This window comes from Odontomachus brunneus, unplaced genomic scaffold, assembly GCF_010583005.1.
Source record: "Odontomachus brunneus isolate Ranch 3 - 2012 unplaced genomic scaffold, Obru_v1 Obru_scaffold_005, whole genome shotgun sequence".
Lineage (NCBI taxonomy): Eukaryota > Metazoa > Arthropoda > Insecta > Hymenoptera > Formicidae > Odontomachus > Odontomachus brunneus.
In genome coordinates this window covers 1,550,975-1,569,590 of record NW_022639455.1, presented here as the reverse complement: position 1 = coordinate 1,569,590, position 18,616 = coordinate 1,550,975, and the positions used below count along the sequence as shown (strand labels likewise).

General features: G+C 38.3%; 3 protein-coding genes across 4 annotated transcripts in view; 1 reads left to right on the top strand and 2 right to left on the bottom strand.

The window, feature by feature from the left end:
* Positions 1-13,477, top strand: part of LOC116850676 (uncharacterized protein DDB_G0283697-like) — a 46,080-nt gene extending 32,603 nt beyond the window's left edge. Inside the window, exons 2-4 of the mRNA XM_032829258.1 lie at positions 4,536-4,777; positions 6,438-6,588; positions 7,963-13,477. Coding sequence (XP_032685149.1) covers positions 4,536-4,777; positions 6,438-6,588; positions 7,963-11,171 — 3,602 coding nt within the window. The 3' untranslated portion in view covers positions 11,172-13,477. The remainder of the gene's footprint in view (positions 1-4,535; positions 4,778-6,437; positions 6,589-7,962) is intronic.
* A 1,147-nt stretch (positions 13,478-14,624) lies between these two features.
* On the bottom strand, positions 14,625-15,917 carry LOC116850713 (cysteine-rich PDZ-binding protein). Of its 2 annotated transcripts, none has more exons than XM_032829326.1 (2): positions 15,349-15,917; positions 14,625-15,245 (listed from the first exon to the last, which is right to left on the bottom strand). In XM_032829326.1, exon 2 carries the CDS (start codon positions 15,179-15,181, stop codon positions 14,879-14,881), a length of 303 nt encoding a protein of 100 aa, XP_032685217.1. In that variant the 5' UTR covers positions 15,182-15,245; positions 15,349-15,917; the 3' UTR covers positions 14,625-14,878. The 2 variants fall into 2 exon arrangements, with proteins under 2 accessions (XP_032685217.1, XP_032685211.1); XM_032829320.1 differs by having other exon boundaries at positions 14,625-15,222; positions 15,349-15,767.
* Positions 15,918-15,930: 13 nt separating this feature from the next.
* On the bottom strand, positions 15,931-18,226 carry LOC116850705. Its single transcript, XM_032829307.1, has 4 exons — positions 17,950-18,226; positions 17,518-17,650; positions 17,263-17,318; positions 15,931-16,200 (listed from the first exon to the last, which is right to left on the bottom strand). The coding sequence occupies exons 1-4, from the start codon at positions 18,022-18,024 to the stop codon at positions 16,069-16,071; spliced, it is 396 nt and encodes a 131-aa protein (XP_032685198.1). The 5' UTR covers positions 18,025-18,226; the 3' UTR covers positions 15,931-16,068.
* Between the last annotated feature and the right edge of the window lie 390 nt (positions 18,227-18,616).

Here is an 18,616-nt window from a genome sequence, read left to right as displayed (position 1 = left end):
ACAGTCGGTGAAAGGTTGCACTTTCACCTCGGTGCACGCATCATGGGAAAACTCTATCTAATAGGGAGATATATAGGAAAATTCAATCGGCAAATTTATCTTCTGAGAAAACAGATTTCTCTGAAAAGATTTCACTTGAAAAGAGAAAAATATGTTACGACGATTTCGCTGTCGATTATACGGTTTTGAAATTGAGTCCATCTGACACGATTCATTTCGATGGATTTTCTCTTGTGGTGTAGTTGCGTGTCCAATTCTGCGAAGGACGGATTCTCCTTGAGGATCAAATACTACTCACGCGCGAGGTAATAACTCGAGGTGCCCCATACGTGGATTACGCGCGGCCGGCCGACACCCAAGTACGTGTAACGTATGCCTGAATACGGTCAGGTCGCGGATTGATATCGGATACGCATAGCGGGACATGGGCGGTTTCGAAGAATGCGTTTCCTTCCTGCCGATACACACGTACACTGTATATGAACGCGCGAACAACGTGATCGGAGATGCGCGATCGCGCCGCGATGTTTTATAAGTACGTACTCTCTGCGCGCTCCCTGCAAAATGAGTCATATCGCGATTCCAATTCCATTCATGCGCCGCAACCAAGTGGAAACGCGCCGTCGAAGGCGGCGACAACAACAACGACGACGACGGCGTCGCGAGAGCGGAACTTTCGCGATGTGTGGCAACGGGAGCGGCCGTACTCGCGGGAGAAAGAAAGCTTGTGCAACGAACGCCGGGGGAAACGTCAATTTTACGTTTCTTCGAGTCGAGTTCCATTCAGATTCTTAGCTTAGGTTCCGTTCTCGTTCCATTTTAACGGGAATGCTGGCACATTACGCGTGTACGTTTGATACAATTATTCATCTTTTTCAATTCAAACATTCTGAACCAAACACAAGCAATATTACTGTGAAAAAGTATTCATAGCAAGATTTCACGAGAAGAAGAGAAATCTCGTCATGTGATTAACATCTCATGTTTATGTCATTTTTAATCCTAAACGTCAAGAAGTTACGTAACCCTTAAGGGGATTGGACAGACAAATTGCCTGAAAATCGTTGTTTTTTCGCAATTTTTTATGACAAACTGAATGAATTTGCGAAAGTGTTATTTATACAACATATAAAGAGAAGAAAAATATAATTTTGATGATTAAATACTCAATATAAGCATATGTAGTTAAAATATATTTCGTTTTTTTTTTCAAGATCGTCATTTTGCAGTAATATCTTGACTCTCGGTGGTTCAATTAAGCTGAATTTTAGGTAGAAAATTTCCATAAGTTTGTCGTTATTATGTGAACCACTATAATAGAAATTGAGTAAAAGTTAAAATTGCAAATATCTTAATAGAATATTATTAAATTTTCAGTTTTTTACAGTAAAAAAATTAATATTTCAAAATTAAATATTTTCACGAGTTTGTCAGTGGTTCACACGATAACGACAAGCTTACGGAAATTTTCTACCTAAAATTCAGCTTAATTGAACCACCGACAGTCAAGATATTACTGCAAAATGACGACCTTGAAAAAAAAAACGAAATATATTTTAACTACATATGCTTATATTGAGTATTTAATCATCAAAATTATATTTTTCTTCTCTTTATATGTTGTATAAATACACGTAAAATAAATACGTATAAATAAAATTTATACGTTGTATAAATACACGTAAAATAATACTTTCATATATTTATTCAGCTTGTCATAAAAAATTGTGAAAGAACAAGCATGATTTTCAGGCAATCTGACCCTCCAGTCCCCTTAAACATGGATAAAAATCCAGCGTATTTTCATTTGCTTCCGTAAAACTGATCAAAATCCAATGCTTTTTTTAATCATTATTGTAAATATCGAAAAACATAACTCTATATTAATATTTCAATGAAGTTGGGAAAATAAAACACGTTTTTAAGATCGATTACGTTTGAAAGGTTGGATAAATTTTATCCATGTTTAAAGTTCTAGAGTTAAATCGTTTTCTTCTGATTTTTAAAAATTTATCCCTAAAAAAGTAAGAACGGACATTTCTGCACGATAAATGATTCAACACACCTGGTGACAGATGAGACACGATGTATCACTGCTGCCCCCATCTCGGTCCTTCCTGCATCCTTCATCCTGGCTGCTCCGTCGTGACGTTGACACTATCACTGACACTCGCGCAGATACGATTCGATTGAAAATGCACGTATCAAATAACGCGACGCCGACGAGGACTCGATCTCGCATTTCACGGACCAAGTATTTCGATCGCCCGAGGAAAATGAAAAATGGCGCGCACTCCGCGGTATACGTATCAGTCGCCGGCCCGGAACATAATGGAAACACTCGGGAAATTTCGTGACGCAAAAAGTGTAAGTTTGATCGCCTCGAAAGTCAATGTTTTGATAGTATGGATTGTTGTCATCACCCAGCTGTTTGATGTCGGGCAGTGACGGTTAGCGACAGACGCGACATGACGTAACTTCTTTTTTGTCTGTTTTGACAATCCCGTGCTTGAATAAGTGTTTCATTACGGCGATTTTTGTGCCCAAAGTATTTCTTGGACCCTTTATATTTAATCGGACTCTTCGCACGCCATCACGTTGATTGACATATATTCTTTTCCCGACGGAAAAAGAACACGGAAAAAAAAGGATCTGCTACATATTATTTTGCTATAAGAACCACGATGGGTTTATATAAGCTTATTTGCTGAATCTACAAATTATTTTGCTATAAGAACCACGATAGGTTTATATAAGCAGTTGCAGTTTTGCTCCGATAGCAAATAAACTTGTCAAGGATACATTATTTTGCATCAGTAGCCAATTAACGTGATTTTTAGAACAAATACACTCAACAATATTTTCTATCCTGACAACGAAACTACTTCTGCTCTGATAACGAATAATTTGTAAAATTAGTTACGTCAACAAAATTTTTTTAATGTCACTACGAATATGCAGTGGCAACGACGATTTTTCTAAAAGAGCAAAATTAATTTTTAGACAACTAAACATAATTTGCTGTATTAACCATTTTTTTTCCTTGCTATGATAACAAGAAAATCTGCTTCTGCAACAAAAAAAAATAGCTAAATCAGTAAATCATGTTGTCCATCTGTAGCAAATTTGCTACGTTAGCCACTTTTGTAGAAGTAGACTTTCTTGTTATTATAGCAAGAAAGTAGGTTCCTGCAGCAAAGAAAAAATAGCTAACACAGCGAATTATATTTAACTGTCCATATGTAGTAAATTAGTTTGCTGCTGCAGCAAATTATTCTTTTCCGTGTCCATACCACAAGTCAGCATGACGCAGCAGCCGTTGGAACTGAGAATAAAAATTAAAGACGGCTGGAATATTGGGATTGATCAAGTATCAAGTGATTTCACACGAAGAAAAATAAATTGCTGGCCCAGCAAATTTTCTGCTGATCTAGCAAAATCTTTTCGTTATTATATGGACAGTAAAAAGATTTGCTAAGGGCCAGTTTTTCCAATCTCTTGCTAAGCTAACTAACAGTTAACTCATACGTCTGTCTTTGTTTCTCCTTTAAATTAGGTAGAAACAGACATAAGATTTAACTGTTAGTTAGCTTAGCAAGAGGTTGGATAAACCGACCCTAAGAGTACTAATCACTATTTGCTGGATATTTGCTGAATCTACAAATTATTTTGCTATAAGAACCACGATGGGTTTATATAAGCTTATTTGCTGAATCTACAAATTATTTTGCTATAAGAACCACGATAGGTTTATATAAGCAGTTGCAGTTTTGCTCCGATAGCAAATAAACTTGTCAAGGATACATTATTTTGCATCAGTAGCCAATTAACGTGATTTTTAGAACAAATACACTCAACAATATTTTCTATCCTGACAACGAAACTACTTCTGCTCTGATAACGAATAATTTGTAAAATTAGTTACGTCAACAAAATTTTTTTAATGTCACTACGAATATGCAGTGGCAACGACGATTTTTCTAAAAGAGCAAAATTAATTTTTTCCGTGCTCATCTCTACTATGTATCACATTCCGCAAATATTCCCTCACACGGAGAAAAATAATTTGCTGGCCCAGCAAATTTTCTGCTGATCAAGCAAAATCTTTTCGTTATTATATGGACAGCAAAAAGGTTTGCTAAAAGTACTAATCACTATTTGCTAAGTCTACGAATTATTTTGCTATAAGAACCACGATGGATTTATATAAGCAGTTGCAGTTTTGCTCCGATAGCAAATAAATTTGCTAAGAATACATTATTTTGCATACATTATCAATAGCAAATTAAGATGATTCTTAGGGAAAACATCTTACACTCAACAAATTTTTTCTATTCTGGCAACGAAACTATTTCTGCTCAGATAACGAATAATTTGTAAAATTAGTTACGTCAACTAAATTTTTTTGATGTCACTATGAATATGCAATAGCAATAACGATTCTGCTAAAAAAACAAAATTATCTCCGTGCAGCTATCGCAGTCATCGTGACCTGTATTTGACCTAATAAGTCACGTAACGTTCCGTTGTCGCAGGTAAGCACTTGGTGCTGGTGACGGATCCCGAGATCGTCGAGGATGCGTACGCCTTCGACAATCCTTGCTTCAAGGATGCCACGCCCGCGGTCGGTCGCGTCACGGAGAGACCGTTGTCGGCTGTGCCTGGCGACACACCCGCCAAGGATTCCACGCGATGGTCCACACCTTGGACCTCCCTGGGTCTCGGATCGGCCATCCGCAACGACAAGCGCCGGACACTCGATGATTCCTACGTCGGCGTAAGATCTCCTTATCTGATTGTCAATTTCTCCTAGACAGGAACTTAGGTAGCAGACGCTTCTAAAAGACGTCTTGAATGTCCTACCTGACGCCTGAGGAATGTCCTACCTTTTCAGACGTCTTTTAGACATCGTCTAGACGTCTTCGAGACGTCTGTTAAAAGAGTTTTTACTATCTGAAAAGCTAATCTCATCGCGTCCGACACGTTGTCTTTTGGTGAGGATACAGTTAATGCTGTTCCTGTTCAGCAATCCTACATTTCATTCTATTTTGTCTCATGCAGTTTTACTTTTTACTTCGTCCACGACAAAAAAAAACAGTGATCAAAGTGGCGCGAATGTTGCGGTGTAAAAGTAGAAATTGAAGAATTGCTAATTTGATCGTGGAAAAATGAGGAATTGAGCAGTTTGTTTAAGATATTGATTTACTTAATGAGTTATTCAGCGTTTCGGACATTTTGTCGGTTTATCGAGTCGTTTTTCTTTCTTGTTTACCAAAGACAAGTGTGATTTATTCATTTGAGCGAATTTAGATCGACGGCTGAATCGCGCGTTTCTCTCGTATCATTTCTAAAAATAGCGAGTTTCAGTAGTTTAACTCTCTTCACGTCAATTCTTTCCACACGAAATCGATATAACTAACGTAATCCGATAATAATGTTATCTGTGCAAATATATAGCCCGTGTGTCGGCGCGACAGCTTGTCGCGTGGTGACTTTTAATTGAAGATTATCGGCGTTATTATGCCAGATGAACGATAAATCCCGTATCTGAACCCGAGGAAGTGTCAAACACGGTAGCTCTTGCAGGTCACGCGACACCGGTCACGTGACGATTGAAAAGAGTAAAGTGAACGAAGGCGATACGTAACATTCATGAACCTTTACGATCTGATCAGAAAAACGCTTTTTCTGACTGTGAAAAACGCTTTTTCCAAAAACGAACAATCTTATCAAATTAATTCCAAGAACGTAGAATCTGCATAAATTGGTGAGAGAGATGAGCTCTCGTTTTTCGAGTTATAACTTTCGTTAGATTTCTAGTTTTCGGGTTTTAAACTCCAATTTCGCTTTTTAATGAGAATTTGATAGAAAAATGTAATCTGATAAAAAATGTCGCTATTAAAAATATTCATTCTACAGCATATATTAAAAGGAAAAACAAAAATAAGAGTATAACCGAGGAAGTAAAATATCTTTGTTGTGTCAATTGAGCTAACAGTTGAACCCACATTTTTATTAGGGCAGATTCGTTGTCGATCGCAATGTTTCCGGATGTGACAGAGACGGGAATGACAAAACACGATAACTCGTCAATGGGCATGACTCCCTCTTTCATAAGAATATGACGTATCTCCTTCGTCCACTTGCCCGTGGCTTATTAGCTTGTCATCGTCGCGGTTCCCGTCCATTGATCGTCACACGTCGACGACTTGAACCACGTTCGTACTTGGGATCGCATTCACGACGCCGTTGCGAGTCCACACGAGTCGAGGAACACGACCCACACACATACACACGCGCACGTACATTCGTGTACGGGAACCCACACAAACAGACGGACAGGCAGGCAGACACACATGCACGCGCGCGATAATGCAGCTCCCGTTGAGCGTTTTCATCAGCCGTGTAACAATCGGCCGTTCGTTTTGTTGCTTTAGCCCAAGGCCACCAGGGTCAGCGTAGTCAGCCTGCGTAGTCGTGACTTCACTGGACTGGGTTTTAACGTGTGCGGTAACATGAGGGAGGGCATCTTCGTCAAGGACCTGCTGCATCGCGGCCCCGCGTCCGAGTCCGGACTAATACATCCTGGTTGGTATCGCTGCGACCGAAGTGCCTTTTTGCTTTCTCACTTCAAGTCGACAATAATTTTTTGCGCAAGAGTGATATAATATACTTTGCAATAAACACGTATATTAAGATGCGAAGAGTTCTCTCTTTTCTCCGAATAGAGAGATCTGTTTTAAATCTCTCTGTTTTAAATAATGTTATTAATTACTTTTGGTTTGGTGGTAACAAGACAGCATTATGTGTCTGTATATAAAACACAATGATCTTCATAATTAATTTGATTGATATAAATCTTTGCAAAAATTTTAAATTTAATTTTTTAATTTGCTTTTCAATCTTAATTTTATAAGTAAAATTTTTCACTTTCTAAATTGCAATATTTTCTGGTCTTAATAAAACACATTGAAAAACACTTAGACTTCAAAATGAATATTTTGTGATTCATTTTCCACCGTTTTTCTCGCGTGATAAATATATAAATGAAACTCGTGAAACCTAACTCCCCCTCCTCTATGCACCCATATATTCTGCACTGCTTTAAAAATTAGTTTGAAACTTTATAATTTCGCCCTCAATTTTATGCGACAGATGCGAAATATTCTGCATCATTTTGATCAAAGAATATTAATTTTGATAGTATCACAAAAAATACAAGCACAAAGGAATATTCTGAAAAAGTAATGAGAAAAGTGTAATTTGAGTTAATTCGTTTTCCCGTTCGACAGATCCATTTTCATGCTCGGCTCTGTTATTGTTTCACGATAACGGTGCAACGATGATTTTCTCTTTGCCCGTCGCAGCGGGGTCGAGGAATGTAACATAATTTCCGAGAAGCCTGGAAACTGCGATCGCGTCGACGCGATTAAGCGAACGAATTACAATACGCCAATTAACGTCTGAATATGTCTCCCTGGATGAGATTTGTCCGCGGATCTAGGAATCACCCATATACCTACATTCTGCAGTGAAAGCACCATGTTACCGCCGCATTCGAGCGTTTGATAATGCGTGTCGTGAGATGATTAAGATGAGGTATTAAGTCCTCATTAAAATACATTTGTTGGCGTAAGTGGAGTGCGCGAATCGCCGTACTATGATATCGATGCTCCAGTTATGGTAAATTATAGTGATTTCTATCTCAGATCTTTAAAGAATAAAAAGTGGTATCAAGTTGAGGTAGTGGATTTCTATAGAATTCTGACCTGTGGAAACTTACCGACTTGACTAATAGATTGAAAAAATGGGGCAATAAATAATCCTTTAACCAGAAAATACTACAATTGATATTACAATATTCCCATACAAAATAGTGACCCAGAACACAAATCCGGAACCTAATCATTTTCCAAAATCGCATTGATCGAGCTACAATTGAGCGTTCTCTTTCTTCCGCAGGCGACCGTATCTCCAGCGTGAAGATCAGCTTCCGCAATATGGTATACGAGGACGCGCTGACGATCCTGAGCTACGCCTCGCCATACGACGTGGAGCTGGAGGTCGAGAGCGGCGGCAACGGCTCGAAGCCGACGACGCTGCTGAAGAAGAGCGTCGGTCCCAGCTCGACGAGGATATGCCATCCTCTCTACAGGAGCCAATCGATTCCGGAGCTCTCACAGGCCCACAAGAGCGTGGCGAAGCGACTCTTCATGGCCGATCCGAACGACTCCGTGGGTTCCAACTACTCGACGATGAACTCGACTCAAAAGTCGTCCAAGTCGACTCCCGCCAGCAACCAGAGCCTTGAGAGGCGTCACGACGAGACGAAGAACAATCATCACCACAAGTTCGGTATCAAAGTGCTGCCGGCGCTCGACGGCACCGTGCACCGTATCGAAAATCAAAACGAGCACAACACGAATCTGGAGAGAAGACACTCGCGAAAGATGGACGCGGAGAAACTGCTGGTGGCGAATCGCCACTCCACGACGTCGAGCGACACGCCGTCGGACGACAGGAAGATCTACAATGAATCCTTCCAACAACGTGATGATCCGACGAGAATCGCCGTTGAACGGAACGTCGACGAGTCGGACAAAGACAGTGGCAAGAACACGAGCGAGACGATCAACATACCGTCCGAGGTGCCGGCGGAGGTGCACAACGCGGCCATGGCGGCGCGCAGAAATCGCAAGAGTTATCCGGAGACGCTCAAGACCAGCTCGTTGGAGTCGGAGGGCGCCAAGAGTCCGCAGAAGAACAAGCGGAAGGCGCCCGCGCCTCCGAAAAATACCGTTGAGGCTGCGCCGACTGCGAAAAAGGACGCAATGATCGACACCATCGACAGCATCGCCGATTACACGGAGTCGTTATGCAACTACGTGAGCAAGGTGCGCGATAATGGTGCGGCGGACCGGCAACACCGTCTGGAGAGCCAGTCGATGGCGAACAGACGGAACTCCGAATCGGATACCGACAGCGAGATGCAGAACAGCTTCACGACGATCGAGCTGAATCCGGCGGACATTACGATTCATCGTACGCCGGTGCCGGAGGCAAACGACGACGAGGAGGACGAGGACGACATGTATAGGAAAGCGGCCAGCTTGGGTGATCTCTCTAAGTACGAGAGCAAGACTGCCGCGACCTTGGAGAGAGCACAAAGTCTCGACATGACCGCCGACACCAGCGCGAAGAAGCGCAAGGCGCCGTTGCCGCCGGAGGACATCAACGAGTCCACGGAGGACCTCACCAGGCTCGACCAAATCGACACGTTCGACCGGCGGAAGCTGAAGAAGTCCAACGAGTGGGGCACTCTAGAGGATGTGATCTGGAGCGAGAATACCGTCGCCTCCGCCGAGGCGGATGAGAAGACGAAGAATACGCGGACGAGGAAGAGGAGCAACGGTACCTTAGAACGCTCCAAGTCCGCGGTGGAGATCAAACTGAAGGATGAAGTCCCTGCGACAACAGTAGCGGTCGAAAAACAAGTCGACGTGGATGACGATGACGATAATTCGGATCGCGAGGTCAGCATCGAGCTGTACAACTTGCCGTTGAGCAAGAGACTGACTCAGGAGTTTATTCACGCGGAACGGGCGTTCAATCCGGACGCGGATAACTCCTTGGCGAGAATCGTGAACGACGGCGAAGTTGTGAAGAGCCCGACGCCGGAGGAAGTGGAATTGAACTTCCAGTTGGCCGATGAGGTACGGTCGGTTGAAGGGGAGAAACGTGGAGAAGAAATCGGGAACGGAGCGCCGGAGAGTGGCGTGTCGGAGAAGTCGGAAGACTTCAGCCGCGCGTTGCGCTACTTCGAGATGCACGCGAGCGCGTCTCCGACGCCGTCCTCCGAGTCAACGAGGGTCAGCCTATCGCGATCGGAAGACTGGAAAGAGGAGAGAGCACCCATGGTGAACGATGCATCGCTCTACTCTGGTAAACAACTGGCCGCGGAAGAGCCGATGTCGAAGGTGATCGTGGAGAGGGGTTGCCGCGGCTGTCATGACAGATGCGCTCGACACAGCGTCGATTGCGACCGCGAGAAGGTCAATGGACAACGTCGTGCGACTCCTACGCGAACATCGGTAGGCAGCGCGACGTCGACGGACTCGTCGTCCGCGAGAGAGAACGCGGAAAGAGAAACGGAACGGACGTCTACACCGACGCATCTGCGAGTTCACGCGTCAAAAGCGGAAGGAATCAACAGACAGAAGTCTAGGGAGGATCCGTGGGAAGAAAACGCGGACAAGAACGGAGGTGCCTTCTCCACGTTTCAAGCGCACCGGACCAAGTTCGAGCAGCGAACGGCGGAACACGACAGGAACTCGTCGGCGACCAAGTCCAAGTCGCTAACCGATGTCACGTTCGATACGCACTTCGCCAGACGCGTGATCAACATCTCCGAGAACGAGAGCGGTAATCGCGACGGGAACGAGGACGACGTGGTGGAGGACGAGGACGAATACGAGTTCGGCGGAGGCGCGGGGTTAAGGACGAACAACAGGAATCTGTTCTCGCCAAAGGAAGAAGACCGTCGCAACGCCAGCAACGTCAGCAACGTCAGCGTGTCGAGCGGCGAGAACAGCGAGGACAGCGGTTTGGTGAGAGAGTCGATGGACTATCATCCACGGGACTCGGAACACCGTTCGTCCTCGTCGTCGCCGAACGCCAGCCAGAAGGCGACCTACATTACGGAGATCAAGGTTTCGTCCAATAGGGAAGGCGTTCGCGAAGCCGACAACGAGAACGAAGAGATGACCACCAGCACTATCACCAGTACTACGGAGAGCAGCAACGGTAGCGAGTCACGGAAGTCACTGGTGCAACGAGACATCAAGGTAACGTCCAACGGTAAGCCCATATCCGGCAAAAAGCCACCAGTACCCCCAAGGCGATCGGACATCGCGAAGAGCCCGAGGGACGAGCGAACGAGCGACAAGCATGTCGTCTACGTGTCCGAGTACAAGTCGGCGAACGCGGCTAAGGGCCCGCAGATCTTGGACGCGCAACCGTCGGAGATGAAGCAGTCGGAGAACGCCGGGAAAAAGTTCGAGCATTGGATCTTCGTGGCCGACAAAGAGCAAAGTCGCTGGAGCGCCGCCGCTGCCGGTCAACCGCAGCCAGTGACGAACATCGTCCTGTCATCGAGGGACGATGCGAACTAGAGTATTCGTCATCTGATTTCGAGTGACGTTGTTAAGAACACGATAGCTTCTCTGGAATCGCGAGTTCGCAGAACGATATTATCATGTTGACACTTGGAGGAGTACTGTCCCTAGTTTGCTCACGTTTTGCGACTAACTACAGACTCCTCCCCTCCCCCTCTAATTGAACGATTACAACGTTATGATGTCTCACGAATGTCAAATTGACTTTCAAGATCTATTGGTTCGTACGCAGACTGCCGTGGAGGTCACCGGTGACCGATGCCGCGTTTCACTCATTTATATTTCAAATATGATCAATTACATGTATGACGAATTAAATAACAAATTGTATGAATTGAAAGAGAGAAGATTATTCACCATATCTTTGAATTCACCATCTTTTGAACTTCAATTGAGATAAGTAATAGAAATTAGCGTGGCAGTCGGCGTGTTAAGCAACGTAATACGGGTCCAGAGCTTCTTTGGAAGAAGTGAATCGTTTTTTATGAGAGATTCCTCGGGAATCGAGCCAAATCATAACTGTGTTATGATAGTATAATCGTAACATTTTGTATCTTTTATTTCACGAATTAGTGTCGCCTCGATAATTGTCACTTAGGAACTCGTGCACTCCTGACACACTCCCTCTAAAATCAGTCTTGGCGGAAACGATGCGAGAGATTAATCGAGGATATATATCATGTGAGAGCACACGAGAGACGATCGCAAGAATGCTTGAGAGACTACGTGCCATAAAGAGTGACTACGATGGGCAGGAATGATTTGTATGGAAGCCGAACTGCGGCACTGTTTGTATTATGATCGTAAACTGATCTTGTCGAATCAATCGAGTAATCTTGAAAATTGTACACATTCACTCTTATGATTGTAATTGTATGTAAATATAGGCCAGTGTAGTTTGGATTCGTGTAATCATTACTATTAGTAATTATCCCCTACGATATCAAAGATATCGCATGTTTCATATTGAGGTAACATTTTTCTCTCTTCCTACTTTGAATCAAAATAATTTTTAACTGAATCATTTGAATCATTACTTCTTTGTCGCACGCGTATATATTATATAGGTTCTTTCCATCGTTGCTTTTATATATCCGTGTCCTCGTATTTTGTGTTATTTTGCGTATTTTGCATTAAATGTGATTTTACCATTCTTTTTAAAGTAGATTGGACATTATTATATCACATAGAATCATAGCTCGGAATGTGACGAGCACATTTAATGCTAGATACGCAGTGGAATAGAGTTGCATATATACATCTGTTGTAACTCTAAGATGTTATACCGTATAAATTTTCTTTAATAATAAGTCGTTAATGTATAAAAATTTAAGCAAGTGATCGAAATTTTGGTTAAAGAATGCATGTGAAATTCGCGTGGAGGCTTACTGAAGAATTCATACGATATTGCATCTTAGGACTACAACACGTACTCTCAATTCGCGAAAACTTCAAAAAATGTAAATTATCCTGTTATTTGTAACCTCTATTTTACTTAAATAGAAAGTATGTCATATGAGTCCACTATAAAATGTTTTATATTATATGTTAAATATTATGTTCATATATGTCATATGAGTTCATGAGTATAAAATGTTAATCTCGATGTCGGTAAGATCTGTAATCAAATAACACATATGTTGTAACAATACTCCGTGTATATTTAGCGTGTAAACGATAATTTGTAAATTGTGAGTCTAAGGACCGATTTTTCAATGATAGTTTAAACTTAGGTTTCAACTTAAACTCTGTTTAAACAAACGCATTGTTAGAAAAGAGTTTAAACTTGAATCCAAATTTAAACTGCTATTAAAAAATCGCCCCTAAGAAATTCGTTATTAACTCATTAATATGCACTCACGTGAATGTAGCTTGTAAAATATATGTTCTACTCATGCACGTGTAATATCACATGCACGGGTACCGTTCCTGCGCGAGACACACAAAGAGTGTGAAATAATTAATAAAGTTTTATATATAATCACATTACTCGCTCTGTGCGCACTGATGGACAAGTAAATAATACCGACAAGATCTTAATCTCGACGATACATATAAAGAAGAGTGCATTTTCAGTTGTATATTAAAACCTTTATTTATCTCTTTTAGATTACCGTATCTTTTCTCTCTCTATTATTACCTAACTTACCTGGTTTCTTTTTTTTTTTTTAAGAAAAGCAACGGAAAATCTCACCTTATATTTCATTATTTAAACATGCAATCGACATCGATATGCTGTAAATGTTTTACTGGACATACGACTATTAACACCTAATTAAACAAAAGTGAGATGTTATTGTTAACTGATGTAAGTCAGTCGTCAGGTCTTTCTCTCCCACACGTTTATAATTTCTTACTCTTGTATGTGTAATATAATTTATTTCTACTACTACTACTACTACTACTACTACACACACATACATATATATATATATATATATATATATATATATATATATATATATATATATGTATGTATATATATGTATATCATTTTATTGGGGTATATTTTTGTCCATATATTTGTTAGTGAAAAATGTATAAATTTTAACGAATAAATGTATATTTTTTAGATATAAATGTTAATACATATATCGTAAATATACATATATATATTTTTTTAACGCGACAAGTATATTTTCATCAAAATAATAATTATTGTTTTCCATTGCAGTTATTATAGGGAAAAATTCTTTTGTATCGAGAAGATTTGATAGAAATTTAAAAACTCAACCAAACCTAAGTCAACTATTATCATGCCAAATAGTCTTACACATCCATGTGTTAAATGTGTTAACAAAAAAATATAATGTTCCATTAAAGAGGGAACACATTATACAAAGCAGATACACACATACTCTTACAATTTATAAATCTTACATTTAATTTTATCAATTCTTATTTCAGCTACATAAGAATAACACATTATGTGTAATGTATATATATATGTTAATGCAACATATATGTATATATTATATGTATATGTTAATGTATATGTACATACTTGTGGTGAATTACGTTTATGATTGTACAGGTATTTTGTGTGAGAAATTATTATAAATTGTACACACTTTATTAAGAAATATATACATATATCTTTTATGTTACAAACTAAAATGTTAATTTTTTTCTTTTATCTAAACTAAACATACTTAAGAAATAAATATCCTTATATATTTTTCATATCAAAATATTGTCATTTATATATTTTTATTAGTAAGTTTTGCAATCTGTTGATGATGTTTATGTTCATTTTATAATTAAATTATCATTATAACATATACAATTATATATTAAACTTGTTTCATTATATTAACTTTATTAATATAATGATTGCTAATAATTTAATAAATAATATATAATTGATATATTATTTCACAAATTCATAATATTTCTCTTATGTATTTATGTTTTTAGTGTCATCACAGAAAACATTAACCGATTCTTTTGTTTGCAAACCTACTCTTTAATAGTTTCAGTATAATATTTCAAGATATAGGGCGCATATATATAAACCATAACTACAAAGTTAAGGAGTTAATAAAACATGTTTAAGGAAACAAGAAATTTTTTGACAAATTTGTGCGTTGGAAATAATGTTATGCTCATAATATTAAATAATGATGTATAATTGAGTCGTATATAATATATCTTAGTATAATGAATTCTTAGTCTCGAATTTTGTATTCCATCTTTAAAAAAAATTATGTGGCTGACTGTTTATAATTCTTTATATTTAACAGCCTTTTACCACACATAGCACATATACCTTTCTTATACGCACAGGACTGACAATAATGGGAACCCACTTGATGAACTTTCTGTCTACATATCCTACAAGTCTCAAATTTTGTGGTATATGGCGTGAATCGTGCTTTTCCTGAGGAAAGAGCTTTATTTTCTCCTACTTTACGACCTCCACTTTCCACTGTGTTCCTTGCACCTGCCTTCCAAGGATCTGGAGTAATAACTGTGCCCAATTTCTTTGCACACTTCTCGCAAACCATATTGAAGCTTTATTATTTGACAAACGTCACAAATTATTTATCTAAAAAATGCATATAAAATCAGCTGGAACAGAATTATTTTCACAAAATCTCAAGGGCACAAATATATCACACGGTTGATTTGTGGCATTTGATGATTCTGATTTGCGTATTTAATATTTTGGTACCTGTGACAACAGTTTTACTGCTTCTTTCTTCTTCTTTTCTATTCTTTTGCCTTGCCTTCTTATATCCTTATTTCCGTATAAATTCAAGAATCTTGTAAACAACTGGTATTTCACTTTATCGCGTTTAAACGATCAAAATCGAGGTTAGATTGGTTACTTTAGCTGAAGTTAGGTTAGGCAAGGCTTTAAGTTAGGTTAGGTTAGGTTAAGCAAGAGACAAGCTATGAGAAACGATTGTCTGATTACTAAGCCATCAATAATTCCATATATAGCATAGATTTATATAGCAAATGATCAACTACTGAAAAGAAGATCTGACTCGATAAATTCAAAAACTTATATTATTTACAAACAACAAAAGAAAAGAAAAAGGTTGTTTATCTCAGTCACCTTTTCATGTATTTTCTGTGACGCAGCTTCAAAATATCGATTGAACACTGATAGAAACGTTTTATTTGTTATACTATTGTACTACTATTGTCGAATATAGTGATTGCAAAATTGAGTTTGTGTAATTCTCAAAAAATAAACCATCAAATATCCAAAATGCATTGAAGAAAGACCATATTCAAACCTTTCTGCTTATATTTTAGTTATATGATTTTATTATAATAAATGGACATTTTTATTTTACCTTAATAAATATAATTTTAGAAGGTTAGATTAGATTAGGTTATCGGAAGGTACCTAAATAATAGGTAATAGTACAATATACATTTCTTAAGAGGTTGTGTTAGCATTAGGTCCACGCCGGCGGCCAAAGGTTTGAACAACATTGACAAACCTACGGTTGTACTGTATACGTCGTTTAGCACGGCCAGTCTTTTTCTTACTCTTCTCTTGCTTCTCAACCTAATAATATATATATATATATTAATAAAAAAATAGTATATATGCACATACAAATATTATTTTATCACAAATACAATTAATTTCACATAATAGGATATTAGAAACATGAAGATATCTCTATACTCTGTTGTATTTATCGTTGCATGTATGAGCTATAAAATTTCCAGGGTTGGGAAATAACTCGTTACTTGTAACAAAGTTACAATTACATTTTTTTCAGTAACTAATTTAACTTAGTTACATTTTTTCTACCTGTAATAGTAACTTAACTTAGTTACTTATTTTTAGTAACTTGTAACTTTTTTAACAGTTACTTTAATAGTTACTTGGGGAACGTAAAATAAAATTAAAATTATATAGTAATTGTATATTAATTTAATATACCCAAATAGCATAGAATTCAAATAGAATTCAATAAGAATTAATAAAGAATCCAGTCGTATGTCACCAATTCTGAGTTTATTTTCAGATGCAAAAAGAATTCTTCAGAGTTTAGTTTAGTGAAAAGAATTCTGTATACATTTAAAAATAAACTCAGAATTGATAATATACAACTGAATTCTCATTAAATTCTCTGTGCTATCTGGGAAATTTATCAACGTATTTATGGAGCATGTGATTAAATTCTTTTACCTCTAAAAGGCTATCATTAAATTTGTATTATATTAAGTACAGATTTGAAATTTGTTAAGTGGTTTAACTGATTTATATGATAGATATTAGTTATAAAATTCAATTCTTACATTTTAGTAAAGCTTAAAATGTAAGATTTTTGTATTTACAATAATAATTTACAATCATTTCAAGATAATGACTTAAAAGTAACTCGTTACTTTTTGAGTAACTGTAATTAAGTTACCGAAAAAATGTAACTGTAACGAGTTTCTTTTCATAGCCAATTGTAACTAGTTACATTTTCAGCAAAAGAAACTGTAACTGTAACTAGTTACTTTTGAAAAGTAACTCCTAATTCTGTAAATTTCTAACATAGTTGTGTAATATTCACATATATATATATATAACAATAAACTTAAGAGGCATATTTAATTTAATGACTTTTACCTTTGGTGTTTGTGCTTTTACTTTCCCAGCACGTGCCAAAGAACCATGAACTTTTCCTAAACAAAGAGAATATCATTCAGATGTTGATTTCTTTCTACGTATAATTTTATAAATAATTCAGGAGTATATATATATATATATATATATATATATATATATATATAAAACAGATTTAACAGATCAAAATAATAGCAGCTATATAAATTCCCATATATCCGCAACATTTTATAGTATTCCAGTAGTATATTAATTTACCTCCTAATAATGGTACGGTCAATTCAAGAGTATCCAATGGGAGTTCATTAACACGAGTCTCATCTAGCAATAAAGCTCCATTGCAATAAAGATGAAATTCAGCTTGTAAACCTTGAAGACAGGCAATTCTTTCCTATGAGGGATTAAAAATGTGATATATCTCATAACATGCCCTTTATCTATCTATATATAATCTTGTTGTATATATAATAAAAATTTGATTATTATTAAAATTATTTTGTAGAAAATTTATTAGAAAGCGAAAGTTTGCACACTTTTGCTCTTATATAAATTTACATATTGCTTTTGCATTAGTGCTCCTTCCAGCATTATAAAACAAATACCGGATTATCATTTTAATGCGTTTGAAGAGATTGTCGTTTAAAGGCAAGATAATAAGCTGGTATCAAGATAATGTAATTGAACCGATACCTTCACGTGTTGAATTTTCTCGTCACCTTGACACTCGACAACAGTAGTTTCTTGCCCACGGATTGTTAGTTGCATTGTGATAATCTATGCGATATTACAATGTGTCAAAATTTTTGCAATATTTCAGCTTGTATAAAGTATAAGAGTATACTATCGTGCAATATTTTTGCAACTTTGATTAAGCATATGACATGTATCTGCTGTATATACGTCGCTTAATCAGAACCATAGAGAAGAGAGCAGCCACCAACTTGATTTTAGTGGTCAAAGCTAGACGCATTTTCGACGCCATCTAACAAAGTGCGCCTTTACTACATTCGTTAGGGCCCCGCACACAAATTGACATAACAGTAATGGCTCCTGCACACAGGACGCGGTAATGCTTGCCGCGCGCCGGAAGTTCGCGCGACAGCCAATCAATATGCTGCTTTCCATAATAATCTTCTAACTCTTACGGAAAAACAACATATTGATTGGCTGTAGCACGAACTTCCGCCGCGCGGCAAGCATTACCGTGTCCTGTGTGCAGGAGTCATAACGTAAAGGCCAAATCACACTAGCGATTAGCGATTGTTGATTGACGATTGAAGATTGGAACTTGACCAATTGGAACAAAGCAAGCCAAGGCTGAAGCTTGTTGATTCGTTAAAATCTAATCTTTAATTAT